The following is a 13,100-nucleotide window of genomic DNA, read 5'->3' as shown; positions in this document are numbered from 1 at the left end:
ACGCGTTCCAAACAAGCCAGAAACGATTCCCACGCCGCTCTGGCACGCCTCACGTGAACGGCTCCGAGTAAATTATGGCAGACACGTTTCTCGTTGGTATCTGACTGCGTCGAGGTTGACCTTGTGATGTCTACGTTCCTATAATGTTTCTCCTGTGATGTCCAAGCAAAAGTATTATGGCACTCAAGAATGCATCGAGCGTTATCAATACTTGAGCTTGTATATCTGATGACAGCCACATGTTCAAAGCTACAGCCTCTGTTTCATTTTCGCGCAAGTTGTTCCCAACACATCGTTATCAACCTTCTTCTGTGGCCAGTTCTGACCCAACGTCAGAACCAATCCTTCGGTCTCATTCGGTTTCGGGATGACATGGAAATGGACGTGCGGAACGTGCTGTGCATGAAAGAACGAATTGAATTATATGTATGAATTCGAGAAGGTTGGGCGTACCTGGAAGGCTAATTTCCCGTTATTCTTCAAGAAACAACTCCCTAGTTAAGTGATCTCTAACGGTCTACAACGAGGTGAAAACCCAACTTGAACAATATTATACGCCTCAGCACCGGTCGCGAGTGCAACCTTCTTCACCACAGGTCCAATGTCAGCTAAATATTCATCTGGAAGATTGGCAATCGTCTCTGCGTGATCTACATGAGTAACAAAATCGCGATTTCAGCAAAAAATGCGGTATTGATAAGGAGGGAATGTCAAGTGAGCAGCCTCACATTTTGGAATGACTTGCGTATGTCCCTCCGAGGTCGGCATGATATCCAGAAACGCGAAACTATCAGATGAATCCATCGATGGGGAGTACAGATGATCGACAACTTCCGCTCACCTGTGTTCTGTTTCGTACACCTTATGACAGGGAATACTACCTAGATTGTAGGTAATCAGTGAACGTTGAACCTCACTCCATAATTGAATGGAATTGGAATACCGTTTAGAATCTTGCAAAAGAGGCAGCTGTATAGGGCAGACTATCAATTGCGACAAATCAACATACAGAAATGTGAGCCTACGATGAATCTTCATTCGTTGCGGGCATTGTGTAGTATCTGGGATGAAGAGCGTGCAGGATAGAGCGACGGTTTCGAGGTGGATAAATTGATTGTATCCGTTTCCGGAAAGATGCACTGATCACCAAGTTTGACATTCCAAGCGCAAAACTTGGGCCAAACGGAGTCGATTCGCTGGGTGATTAGGTGATGATTGATGGTAATAAAGATGTCTGCACCGTAATACCCATATAGTTGAAAGATTGATACACTATGATGAACACTAGTAGCGGGAATCACTTGTTACTTATATAATTTGCGATCAACTCGAAACCACTCCGAACTGGTAACTTGGCAGGGTTGGGAATACAGGCAAGCAGTATTTGAAGTACACAGAAGACATTATGATAGTTCACAAGTGGTGGCAAACGTCAAAGGACATATTCTGCTTGAATAAAGACATATACGTCGGTCGTTCGTTACTCGAACGACCGGCACCACAACACGAACGCCAGGAGAGTAATGACCAGAAAAGCTTGCGAAGCAGCTTTAGTTTTCTATGAATATGCTGGCTCGCGGGATCCCGACGCGTCAACGAGGAGATGAACAGCAGGAGAAGTCGTGCAGCTCCATTATGTACACCTTCTGTAGAGCGGGATGCGTGCAAGGACCTCCATCGATGGAGAAGTTACCTCAAGAAATAGTGGCATCATTTCTGGAGAGGAGGTCGAACCGGTCCTATTTCGAATCATCTCTCTAATGAAAGTTGTCACGAATATTCGAAATCCCGAGAAAGACGTACTCCAACGTACCTTGTACGTACCAATCCAAAAGCGTGTCTCATCTCAGTTCTTTCCTCTACATAATATCGACATTTGTTTCTTTCCCCTCTTTCCTTGCCTCCCCGGCGGCCGCTTGTTTCTCCGTTTCCTTCGTACCACTTTCGCCTTGCCGCAGAGTTCGATCTACGGCTGGATCTGAACGTTAAACCATGCACAGCTCGGCTTACCTGTCTCTCTTTGCGAGACATACCCATCCAAAGTTTCTTCATCGATTCTTGAGCAGTCGGACCGTTCTGTGCGATATATTGTTTTGCAAATTGATGTCTAGCATTTACACGAACCAGCATATCTTTGAAACTCGACTTGGGAGACGAGGGGAATCCAGGTTTGAGCATCTTGACGGTCTATGAACAATGGTCGTCCTGGCTGGCTCGGGGGAAGATTCAAGGTGGCCGTTCAAAGTGCCTTGATACCTATTTCGAGGTTTTTGCGACCGCTTGAATGACTGGTGGAGGAATTCCTGACGGTATTTGATTGGGCAAGACCGCAGAAATGGCATCGTGGAAGGAACTGGAGAAGTGGCATTTGAAGGCCGCGAAGAGAACTCGTCGAGCGGGTATTTCGCGCGAGATCTAGACCGGGTACTCGGACCGATGATCGATGACTGACGAAGGTGTTCTACTGCTACAAGTTCACATACAACAGAAAAACAGAAAACATGATACAGAAAATTGACTGCCCCCAGAAGGTATAAAGTTGAAGGTATATAGCTACACAAAATCATAATTGCGCTACAATTTTGGATGTCGCTGTAACTTAACGACTGTACAATACAACGGATCAACTGTTTTTCTTTTGATAGGCCGTCGTCCGATTTTATTGATGAGTCGAAATGGGAAAGAATATAATGATAAGAGAGAGCGGTAGCTATAGCGTTCCTGTTAAACGATTTATCATGGATACCAGCATACGAGAATCCACCTCCCAGCTTATGGTCCTGTCAACCTGATCTTTGAAATGAGTTGGGCTCCACCTCAGCGAGTACTTGTCCTTGTTACACCTTTCAAATGATCTCCATGGATCAAGACCACCTTCTGGCACCTTCAGCAGCTTTCTTTGAAGACGGGTCAGAGATGAACCGTGGGGGTGTTGGGGTCCCTCGCCCTCGTCCTTATCCGTTTTGAGGACTGCAGTGTCGAAGCCAATCATAACGACTGACCCGGTGCCCTTGTCAACGATGAAGTTCTGTTCGCACAAGTCGCCATGTACAAAACCGAGCTGGTGCAAAACACCAACGCATTTCTTGACATCCTCCTTGATTGTGGTTGTAACTGAAACATCGGCTAGCGTTCTTCCTTCTACAAAGCCCATGACAACCATCTGGAGACCTTGATAGCCACCACACATCTCAAAAGGTTCGCAAGAGTACAACTTGGGAGCCTTGTCGGCTTTAGCCATGGCATGGTGGGCGTCGCTTCCGTACTCGAGCACAAACTTTACGACCAGGTATGAGCCCACCGGCACAGGACCGTGGGTCTTTGAATCCTTGGAGCTTAGCCAGGGGATGGCTCTGAAAAATTCATCGTCTGTCGGGTGCGGATCCACCTCTCCTTTCTCGGGATCTGGCGGAGCGACCACCTGGACCTTGAATACGGAACTAAAATTGGCCGATCGAAGAGGACGAATGTATCGGAAGGCGACTCGACGGGAAGCGACGGCATCACCTGAGCCTTTGCCTTTGTAGACGAATGACCGAGGCCACGGAAAGAAACGAGGATGTGCCTGTGTGGAGATGTCTCCAACCTCGAGCACCGTAATATCAATTGCTGGTGTCTGCGATTTGTATAGCTCTTTGTACATCTTGATGAGCGTACCAAGGGAAACTTGGAGAGCGGCAAAGGTGCAGGCAAGCTCGAACATTCGAATATGGTCGGTTGGAAAGGCACCGTAGGGAACCAACTCATACCCAGTCAGGTAATAAGCGACTGGCCGGTTGGGCAATGCCGCACCGCCGACAGCGAGAGACGTTCCATAGAAAGAGATTAAGAAGCAAGGACCGCAACAGGCTGTCACGGTTTTCTTGTCCTATGGTAAGAGTTGGGAGTCTATCCATACGAGAGGCAGAGGGAAAAGGCGACGTACCCATAAATCCTTCAATATTTCGAGCCATCCACGAGTAGCCTGGACCATCGCGTCGTGTTTGGAGCCTCCAGGCTTGATCTCGAAGACAACGAGGGGAGTTTCCCTCTCTTCCTCCCCCTCCCTATATACCACGAGCTGCAATACAATGTCTGGTTCGGGGCCTGTTTGTGTTCTCTCTCTGACCGAGAGCTTCAGACCAGCACCCTCGAGGAGATGCTTGAGAGTTTTAACGATGGCATCAACCTGATCCCGTTCGCCAAAACGCCCTGTTCGCAGCCGCATCCATTCGACCAGCTCGTAAATTGATTTCAGGAAAACATCGGTAAATACCGCGACGCCTCGGGAATCGTTCCTACATTCCTCACGGGTTCGTAGAAACTCCGCAAACACGTCATTGTACAGACCGACGAACGCACCGGTTGTACCAGATCCAGCGTTGTGCGGATGCCGTCCGTTGTCAACTCTTCGGTCAACTCGTCGGTCAGTACCCTGAAGCTCAGCCACGCGAGAGGCGAGCGATGGTGCCACTGGCTGAACCACACCGTTAGAAGCTTCCCAGTAGCGCGCGTCGTTGGTAAGCTTTCTGCTTGCCACAACACCTTGTGCAGAGGCAACGAGTTCGATTCCCAATGACGCACGTAGAGCTAAGGAAAAAGAAATTAGAGGAAAGCCAAGCACCAGACATCTGATACCGACGCACCGTGATAGAGTTCCCCGAGCCCTGCCTTATCTGAATCTTCTTCGCTATCTTCTACGTCATCTTGTTTATCAGATTCAGATTCAGATGTAGGGTTTTTAGGCAGCAGTGGCTCAAAAGATTCCATGTCCTGTGGACATGGATACGCAACAACGAACTGAAACATGCTATCGTTAGGAGCTAGCGAAGGAATTCGTGCTGGAATGGGCCAGTAAATGCCCATATCTTCAATGGGGTGGTTTGTGAACTGCAGCAACTGGGAGCAAAGCTTTTGGTAGTCGTCGGATAGGAGTGGCTCGTGGAGCTGTGGTACTTGAGAAGTGAGGTTGGTGAGGTCTAGATGTAAAGGACTACTTGCCTTGATAATCAACATCTTTTCCACAGGTGGAAGTTGCGAGAACAATCTTGATTGATGGAAACGGGTTTGGGCAATTGAGGTCAAGTCCCTACCTTTAAGATTGGGGGTTTTTGAAGCAACATGAGCAGTCAACACATTCTTGCCCAAGGAAGTTCCATCTACAGAAGGAAACATGAGTGTACCCGTGTCAGGATCTGGGGGTGCAACGATGCAGAGGAAATTGATAACGGGTATACTGTTCAAAGGCCGGTCATAGACCGACTTTGGATGGTTTGAAGCCGAAGACCGTTCGTAGACGGTCAGTGAGTGCGAAGTCAAAGGGCGGTAGTAGGCAACCTGTGCGTTCGAATGCTGGTCCTCGTCGCTCAAAGCTTCCTCATGGCCAGATTTTGCCCTCTTCGAACAATGCCCCACCGAGATAGAGGTGTTTTTCCTCTTAGTCATGGAGTCCCGGTATGGTCGTATCAAAGGAGGTCAGATTTTGTAATGAAGTGGCTGGTGCTGTGCCCACCCGAAAGAATGTACCCAGTACAAAGGCCCTTTAAAGTTAAACAAAAGTGGCGGCAACGTTGCCGCATCGCTAAATGTTATCCGGTTCGGTTCCCGGTTCGAGCCGGCTCTGACCGACCTCCACTTTTGAGAGGAAGGCGGTTCCAGTTCATATCTACTAACAAAGGGTTGATAAACAGTGTTGCTCATATATATAAGCGAGCCCAGAATAGAAATTAAAAAAAAAAAGATCAAGCCACCCCACATTCAGCCAGAACCTTCTCAGTTAACCCCCACAAATCCTCTGCAAGTATTCTCTCCCTCTCCTTATCCTTCACCCCTTCCCGTGCAAACATCCCAATCGATAATATCTTCGGACACTGTCCGTTCGGACAAGGCTCCAAATACACTCCCTTGTATTTCACTCTCGCCGACCAGATAGTCTCCGAAGCCGCAGCAAACGCGGTACTGTATCCTCGCTCATGCTCAGCCACAACGGGTGATGCAACTCCCGTCCAGGTAGTTAGATGCTTGCTGAATGTTGCGCGTAGGCTCGTCACCATCGAATTGTGTTGCTTCACTTGCGCATTAGAGCACTCGGTCACTCCGGGATCGACGGAAAGAGCGACGATGGGCAAAGGCCCGAGTGGATGTGCGGTGTCGATGAGACGTTGGAGCTGCTCAGTCCATAACAGACAGAGCAATTTTGAATGGCCTATGAGTGGTGAGATGCGGAAGTCTTGACGATCAGTAAAATAACACCCACTGAATCTTAAATACTCCGAAGGAAGCGATTTGGCATTAAGGTCATCAACAGTCTTGAACTTGAGTGAAGGGAAGGGTATAAGTTTATGGGAAGCTGACACCACCTTAAAGGGTAAATCAGAAATGAACACATTCAACTAAAAAGAGGTGCCTTACATTGACGATTCGTACGTCCGAATGGAAATCATTCAAGGCCGTGGCGGCGAGCAAAGGAAGTAACGTTCTGGTGAATGCAAAGGGGCTGAGGTAACTAGAAGCCGTCACGGTCATTGATAAATATATAGGAACGAAATTCAGCCATACTTTATTGTTGCCATGGTTGACAACGCACCATCACCTCCTCGAAATTTCCCTGAACACCTGGAAAAGGTTCAATAGAAAACACGAGAAGTTATGGAAGGCGTGGCATACACTCCTGCATTGTTGACTGTGGATGTAGATATAAGTAACAATCGAGATACCATAACCGAGGCATGGCCCACCTAATATATCGAGCCTCCTCTCTCGCCGAATGACCTCTTCGGCGGCTGCCTTGGCACGTTTAGGACTGCTCAAATCGAGGTCTAACCAGACGACTTGACCAAATCCTGGTCCCAGTCCTTCCCAACGCAGATATTCCATAGCTTCCTTGGCTTGTTTATCATTTCGACAACCAAGATAGACTTTCGCTCCTGCTCTGGCAAGGTGTTTGACAGTCGCATACCCGTTGCCCCGACTTGAGATGCTGATGGTCAGTACAGCTACGTCTTAGAACGGCTAGCTCACACACCTTCCACCAGTGACGACAGCTACCTTCCCTTTCAGGTCGACTAGGTCCGACTGGGGATCAAATGTATCCTCGTCTCCAAAAAACATTGAGACTGATAGCGCAGCAGACGCCTGAAACTTTGTTTAACCAATCCTATATATACTAGAGCCTAAGTATACCGGGCTTCCATACTGCAGGCCCGAGAGTCCGCGAGGCGTAAACAAGGAGGTGACGCTTCATTTGGAAGACGATTGCGATGAATTGAACTCGGAGTTAAGCCAAGTACCAGAGTTCAGATGCCACAACACCTGAGCGTGTTTGCGGTGATATCCCATGTATCAAACCGTGAGACTGGACATAGAAGGATTCCCGCTCGAAGTTCCGTCCGGTTATTGGAAAGTAACGAAGGCTTGCTGGGACTGAGATGGGGGAAGAAAAGAGAGCATGCTACCACCGGCCGTGCTTAGCGTTACATACTTCCTCCGTGACGTGTTGGTCTCCGGACCGAAAAGCCAGGAACGTTCTAGGCAGGCAAGTGTCGGGAACGAACTACCGAACGAGAGCATACCCGCCCGCCTCTTTCCGCGTAAGAGACAAGTGGAAAAGGTACATTGAAATTGTCCTATAGTCATACAGGACCTGGGTCATACGTCGAATTATTCGAATACAGGAGGTAAGGCGCAATTATCGATTATCCCTCATCCATTCAGAATGGGTGAATACACTGTCTCAACTCAGACAGCCTGATTGTTTGTGGCACCATAATATTGTGGTTGCCCTGCAACAGGTGCCTGCTGTGGATATGGCCTGTAAGCCCCATTACCAACATCTGAGGATAAGCGGGGTTAGAGCGCATGAACAGAAACGAAAATGAGTTGTAAGTACGGACATTGGTATCCCCCATGTCCATATCGTTCTTCAGCCTGCATCTTCTTGTAGATCAACCAGAAGGCGTGCAGGTGACCAGGAAGGTATCCAAGGCTAGGAGACATGATTGTCACGAAGGCTCATCTGGCCAAAAAGCACAGAAAACTCACATTGTCAAACAGATATTGATGAGCAGGTCGCAACTGCATCCTGTGATGAATCCTGCTGCTGCAGGGGGGAAAATAATAGCGACCTGTTTAGCGTGAAGACGGTGTGAGCTGTGTCAGACACTCTGAGTCTGTTCGCTCGCTGCAGCTTACTGACAAGGATTAAAACAACATCAGAGGTCTTGACCATGTTTCAAGAAGTTCTTCACTTGTTCAAAGCCGAGTTCGTTGTAGGTAAAAGAGAGAGAGGCTAGGGGGCTTGCTGCGCTCCTAGCACCTGCGTCATTCTTGCCATGTGACTGCCTTCCCACGCTCTCCATCCAAGTGGCACCAGGCACTATCTTAGTCGTTGCCATCCATGCAACATCCATGACCCCAGCTCCAGCTTCAGAGCGAATCGCCCTTAACAACAACTTCAAGTGACAGAAAGCGAGTGAATGGTGGCATGGGCTCTGTTTGTAACGGTTCTTCTTTGAATCTCGCAACACTCCTTCAAAGTTCGACGCATCGTCCGCGTCATCATTCCGACTCGTCCTCAACGCCTAACGATCGCGTAGTGCTGCAGGAAACCATGAGCGGCGTGTCAATATCCGTCATATCCTAGAACTATAGCTCAATCTGTCAATACTTTATTCGTTGACTTCAATCAACAACATTTAGTGTCGAAACAGGTTGAAACTTGAAACCGATCTCAACATTCTTCGCCCTCGCGCTACTTATTGACGTCCACGACCTGGTTGTATTCTCAAGCTTTTCAATATGAAGACACAGCTTACCATTCGACGCCCAAGATCATTTCACACTCTCAGTGGTCGGGCAGATCTTCATCTCTTCACACCCGTTCCTTCACCAATAATCTCGTGGGCCCCCTCCTCAATGATACCGGGAAGGCAGTCGTTCCCTACACATGTTGACAAGGCGATGGCATACGATCAAACGTTGTAGCCTTTGCATTATGAGTTTACCAACGAGCCTGCAAAGAAACTATCATTCGTCAACGAGGTCATCGTCTCCGCACTTTCCGATCGCTTCTTCAGAGATTACGAGATCTCATGGTCGACTGATCACTACATGCACTCCTTTCCCTCTGCCGTCGAAGCTTCGACTGAGCCCTCTGTTCAGGTTGATGTCGGCTGCCTTGTTCCTGCCTACGCCAAATTGTGTTCGTCGATCTATTCGAGCAGTTCCCTCCTTCAGCCATCTGGGAAGCACGAAGCACATGTTACCCATCCAGTCTGTCATCATCCAGAAATAATAATATGTTCTGCCCTGTCTCGTGATAGGCAACGGCCATCAATTTTTTCGCGGTGTCGGGTATTGAACCTTGCCAGATTTGTATAGTAAACTAAGTATGGGCGTGGGACGAGTTCTGATGTGATGAAGTTCGAGTTTGCCTCGTGTTACAAGCTGCGGTTCAACTTCTGCTTCCATGTCCGGGGTGAGGCGTGCACTTTCGCCAGGTCCTTCTTGGTGCATTCTCTCAGGTGAATTGTATCCCAAACTACCCTTCAAGTAAACAGTCTGATCCAAGAACAACAGAACCAGATCCGAATGCAGACAGCAACCTCACATCGTGCTCAAGCTCGGACACGGAATTTGAAGCTGATCAGTTACTTCCCTCCGCAACCGATAGCTCTCCAGCCAATCCTAGTTCTCTGAAACGTCCCAAACAGACTGCTCTGAATTTTTTTGCTCAAAAACGGGTGCGGATTCAAGATGAGACTGGTAAAGACGCAGCAGCGATGAATTCTCAAAGTAAAATTTACTGGTCACCTGCTCTCGTTCCGTATTATTGCTGATATGTTTATGATTCATCCTAGAACGGTGTGTCGCAACAAAATCGATCCCGTTTCGTGTTACAAGTACTGTGTATATGAGTTCGAAGGACCAAGAGCTCATTCAAAGTCCATCGAAACCCAATCGGTCTCAGAGAAAACCTTCTTCTAACATGCGATTGAGTTCACCTACTACTAGCAGTTCGTTTTCGCCACCGCCCCTTGATCAGCTGCCATCGTCACCTTCAGGTTCGAAAAACGGACGAAAGCGTGCTTCAGGTTCTTTTATTCATGGTTTCCAAAGATGGAGTGCTGACTTTTGATTCTGGGGAACCAGGTCATGGTGTTAACCGTACACCGAAAGAAGGCCAGATTCAGACAAAGAGTAAGTGCTTCCCTGTGTTTTTGCCTCAGAAAGTATGAATTTATCACATTTTTTTAGCAAATTTTCTGGGCTCCATTGAGATCTGTTCGTCTTCTGAGGAAGATTGCGAGACAACGTCGACTCCGAGGAAGCCAGGAGGTGAGCTGTGTCATAAATCTCCACCGACGACTCTTTGTCATGACACGATTCTTCAAGCTACCATAACGTATATTGAGATCAGTTCGGACTCTGAGGGTGAGAAGGCTCCGAGGAAGCATCGGATTCGCCGTTCCGCGGAAACCATTCATAAAGCGACACCAAAACCCCCTTCCTATTCCTCTGAGGCTACTTCAAGCAAGTCATCTCTTTTCCTTAGAGATAAGCAGGGTACCGATTCCAGCAATGTCTACATTTGGGATGTGAACATTGCTGGAACCCGTTCCGATTTTGACACGCATCTCAGAAACGATTCGACTTTGGAGGTCCCTCGAAGCAGTAGCGGATCCTCTGAGCTTGAATCTCCAACTTCATCTCTCAACTCGCATACCCCCAAAATCTTTGAGAAATCTTGTGCATTTTTTGGGCACAGTATGCCATCGAACACGACGCAACCGCAAGCTTCCTCATCCTCTTGTTCCTCGAGACGAGGCGCCTCTTCAAATCGCGGTTCCGTTGTTCCCGAAAAGGAAGTAGTCGACTTTCTACGCTCATGTATCACGAAACCCAGACCGAAGCCTCGAAAAATTCCTCCTAGACGGCAGACTTCTGCCAATAGGAATGATGATGATGATTGGGATTTTTCGAGTCGTTTTCGAGGTTGGATCCGTTGAAGGTGATTCGTGGTGCATGATGAGCTGACGAGGTAGACGGGGTGAGGAGTAAGCACAATGCTAGTGTGGCATGTTGCTTCCTTCTCACTCCGATCCTTCCAACATGAAATACTTTCTTGTTTTCTAGGCTACTTGTTTGTCTGCTTTCTTCTTACGCAACCTTTTTCTACTCCACCAAAACCCCCCCTTTCTTGCCATTTTCCATGCTAAACTTTGAGCCCGTCAACAAAAATTTTGTTATGTTTTGGTTACATATTTGCTGTATTTGCACCCTTTGTATCTAATCTATGTCCTCTCGAATCTGCAATGTGTTATCAATCCGAGAGGTATTACATACTACACGGTTTCCTTTGGTTTGTTGGACGCCGCGGCCGTCACTGTACCTGCAATTCTCAACCAGCCCTCCGCTGCTTGAATTCATCGTCACTCCCCGGTGCTCCCCATCTAGTCAAGCCACCTTGACTGGCGAAAGTAACGTGTCTCGAAAAAGTGAATGAATCAGAGTGGGACGACCCAAAACCAGTGCGTACTATTGGATTCACTTGGCCGAGTACAACAGCTGAACCGCTCAAACAAGACGGAGAAGTTGAACGAGAAATGCTCAATATCAATTAATTCAGCGAACTCGACTTGACCTCGTCCGTAGGCACCCAACAGTACTCTAGATACGAGTGACCGCGTCTGTCAATGAGTTCAGATTCCTCGCTCACTAACTTGAACATTCGCCCCCCGAATGGGCCTGTCTTTCTCAACGGATCCCCATTCCCTCTGCAGCGCCTGGCCATCGAAGGTTCGCGATTCTCTTTGAATGCGAAACATAAAACCTAGAAGCAGCGTGTCGACCAGGGTGGCATGACGCTATCGAAATGTCGGTTCGAGGCGCCTTCTACTTTATACCTTACCAGCTTCTGATAGGTGCGAACGACAACCGACTCTCCTTCGCCACTATTCTTGAGACACAAGGCAAAATACCCTCAACTCCGGTCCTCCTGGCTTAGTTCCATAGTTGAATCCCACTGTTTTCTGAACGCGTAGACTCAATCATCTCCTTTACCGTTGATGGGTTATACTTTGGCGGTGTCAAACCTCTTTCACGAGCACACTTCCGATTACCGAAAGTGTTCTTTCTGGCATCACCGGGCCCGCGCTTTTTTTGGGGGGCAGTTGCAATTGTTTCGTCTAAACGGTATTGAGTCGGTGGTGTGGGAGGGATGACAATCCACTGGATAACGTGAAGATGGAGCGACAATGCAGTATGGCAGTTGGGAGGGTGCACCTATCCTGGCTCAAGGAGTAACCCGTATTCCAAGCACAGACGGTAATGTTGTTGTCGGGTACACTATTCTACTAAAGTATGTAGTCCTTTCCTCTTCTAGCAAGAAGTACAAATCTCTAACCGAATCTTCAGAATGGCATAGACGCCACGGCAACCTTACGACGACGTCATCGCGACGAAATTGATGATACGCTGCGACGTCAGAAACGAAGGGTCGTGGATATATAAACAACCACGCTTCAACAACAGAAAGATATCAAAACATTTACTTCCCGCAAACATGTCTCCGAAGAAACAGACAGAAGTGCTCTCCAAGCAGGGTGAGTCTATCGAAGTTGGCGACCATGTCTATACGCCGTTTCGAGGTGGTAGGCACGAAGGTGATGTGAGTATTCTCCTGCATTCTCTTCCTGCGATACAGAATGCTAATACTTGACTTTGCAGGTCGAGAAAATCGTCAGAACTGCAGAAGAGGCGAAGAAGGAGAACGTGAAGAACCCGCCAAAGGTAGAGTTGCCATGGATGGAAGGATGCGGAGTGAAGTCACTAACGAGTGGTTTTTGATAGGTTCTTTTTACTGATCAGAATGGCAAATTTGTGTCTCACAATCCGGGAACGCTGGATATCGTCAATGATCAGGAGACTGAGTAGAGTCCAGCTTACTCGTTGTACGCTGACGAGGATTGCGAAACCGAAAGAAGACGGCGGACACAGAATTGAGTTGCTCCTTATAAACCCAAGATGTACAATAGTTGCTTCAAACCTACAACGTTAACAATACCATCACTTTCAGTTCACAACTATCGACCGCAGCAATCAAACCGGAAACCTGGACCACC

General features: G+C 48.0%; 7 protein-coding genes across 8 annotated transcripts; 2 read left to right on the top strand and 5 right to left on the bottom strand.

The window, feature by feature from the left end:
- Window positions 1–171: 171 nt before the first annotated feature.
- E1B28_008343 (uncharacterized protein) lies at window positions 172–1,237 on the bottom strand. 2 transcript variants are annotated; one of them, XM_043153139.1, is made up of 7 exons: window positions 1,026–1,237; window positions 944–969; window positions 842–881; window positions 729–787; window positions 541–650; window positions 454–477; window positions 172–396 (listed from the first exon to the last, which is right to left on the bottom strand). In XM_043153139.1, exons 1-7 carry the CDS (start codon window positions 1,157–1,159, stop codon window positions 250–252), a joined length of 540 nt encoding a protein of 179 aa, XP_043008423.1. In that variant the 5' UTR covers window positions 1,160–1,237; the 3' UTR covers window positions 172–249. The 2 variants fall into 2 exon arrangements, with proteins under 2 accessions (XP_043008423.1, XP_043008424.1); XM_043153140.1 differs by having other exon boundaries at window positions 454–650.
- A 346-nt stretch (window positions 1,238–1,583) lies between these two features.
- On the bottom strand, window positions 1,584–2,366 carry E1B28_008342 (uncharacterized protein). The gene is made up of 2 exons (XM_043153138.1): window positions 1,814–2,366; window positions 1,584–1,757 (listed from the first exon to the last, which is right to left on the bottom strand). Exons 1-2 carry the CDS (start codon window positions 2,176–2,178, stop codon window positions 1,634–1,636), a joined length of 489 nt encoding a protein of 162 aa, XP_043008422.1. The 5' UTR covers window positions 2,179–2,366; the 3' UTR covers window positions 1,584–1,633.
- A 100-nt stretch (window positions 2,367–2,466) lies between these two features.
- E1B28_008341 (uncharacterized protein) lies at window positions 2,467–5,543 on the bottom strand. Its single transcript, XM_043153137.1, has 4 exons — window positions 4,981–5,543; window positions 4,626–4,926; window positions 3,926–4,569; window positions 2,467–3,868 (listed from the first exon to the last, which is right to left on the bottom strand). The coding sequence occupies exons 1-4, from the start codon at window positions 5,422–5,424 to the stop codon at window positions 2,711–2,713; spliced, it is 2,547 nt and encodes an 848-aa protein (XP_043008421.1). The 5' UTR covers window positions 5,425–5,543; the 3' UTR covers window positions 2,467–2,710.
- Window positions 5,544–5,592: 49 nt separating this feature from the next.
- E1B28_008340 (uncharacterized protein) lies at window positions 5,593–7,436 on the bottom strand. Its single transcript, XM_043153136.1, has 7 exons — window positions 7,004–7,436; window positions 6,717–6,949; window positions 6,646–6,661; window positions 6,538–6,594; window positions 6,391–6,484; window positions 6,236–6,338; window positions 5,593–6,184 (listed from the first exon to the last, which is right to left on the bottom strand). The coding sequence occupies exons 1-7, from the start codon at window positions 7,087–7,089 to the stop codon at window positions 5,721–5,723; spliced, it is 1,053 nt and encodes a 350-aa protein (XP_043008420.1). The 5' UTR covers window positions 7,090–7,436; the 3' UTR covers window positions 5,593–5,720.
- Window positions 7,437–7,512: 76 nt separating this feature from the next.
- Window positions 7,513–8,267, bottom strand: E1B28_008339 (uncharacterized protein). The gene is made up of 4 exons (XM_043153135.1): window positions 8,174–8,267; window positions 8,020–8,102; window positions 7,872–7,963; window positions 7,513–7,811 (listed from the first exon to the last, which is right to left on the bottom strand). Exons 1-4 carry the CDS (start codon window positions 8,204–8,206, stop codon window positions 7,717–7,719), a joined length of 303 nt encoding a protein of 100 aa, XP_043008419.1. The 5' UTR covers window positions 8,207–8,267; the 3' UTR covers window positions 7,513–7,716.
- Window positions 8,268–9,445: 1,178 nt separating this feature from the next.
- E1B28_008338 (uncharacterized protein) lies at window positions 9,446–10,985 on the top strand (the record flags this gene model as incomplete). Its single annotated transcript, XM_043153134.1, has 6 exons — window positions 9,446–9,500; window positions 9,556–9,771; window positions 9,837–10,070; window positions 10,129–10,176; window positions 10,234–10,314; window positions 10,372–10,985. The coding sequence occupies 6 exons, from the start codon at window positions 9,446–9,448 to the stop codon at window positions 10,983–10,985; spliced, it is 1,248 nt and encodes a 415-aa protein (XP_043008418.1).
- Window positions 10,986–12,445: 1,460 nt separating this feature from the next.
- On the top strand, window positions 12,446–12,912 carry E1B28_008337 (uncharacterized protein; the record flags this gene model as incomplete). The annotated part of the gene is made up of 3 exons (XM_043153133.1): window positions 12,446–12,646; window positions 12,706–12,768; window positions 12,829–12,912. 3 exons carry the CDS (start codon window positions 12,446–12,448, stop codon window positions 12,910–12,912), a joined length of 348 nt encoding a protein of 115 aa, XP_043008417.1.
- Window positions 12,913–13,100: the final 188 nt, after the last annotated feature.

Source organism: Marasmius oreades, chromosome 5 (genome assembly GCF_018924745.1).
Source record: "Marasmius oreades isolate 03SP1 chromosome 5, whole genome shotgun sequence".
NCBI classification, from domain to species: Eukaryota; Fungi; Basidiomycota; class Agaricomycetes; order Agaricales; family Marasmiaceae; genus Marasmius; species Marasmius oreades.
This window is presented reverse-complemented; position numbering and strand designations above follow the sequence as displayed.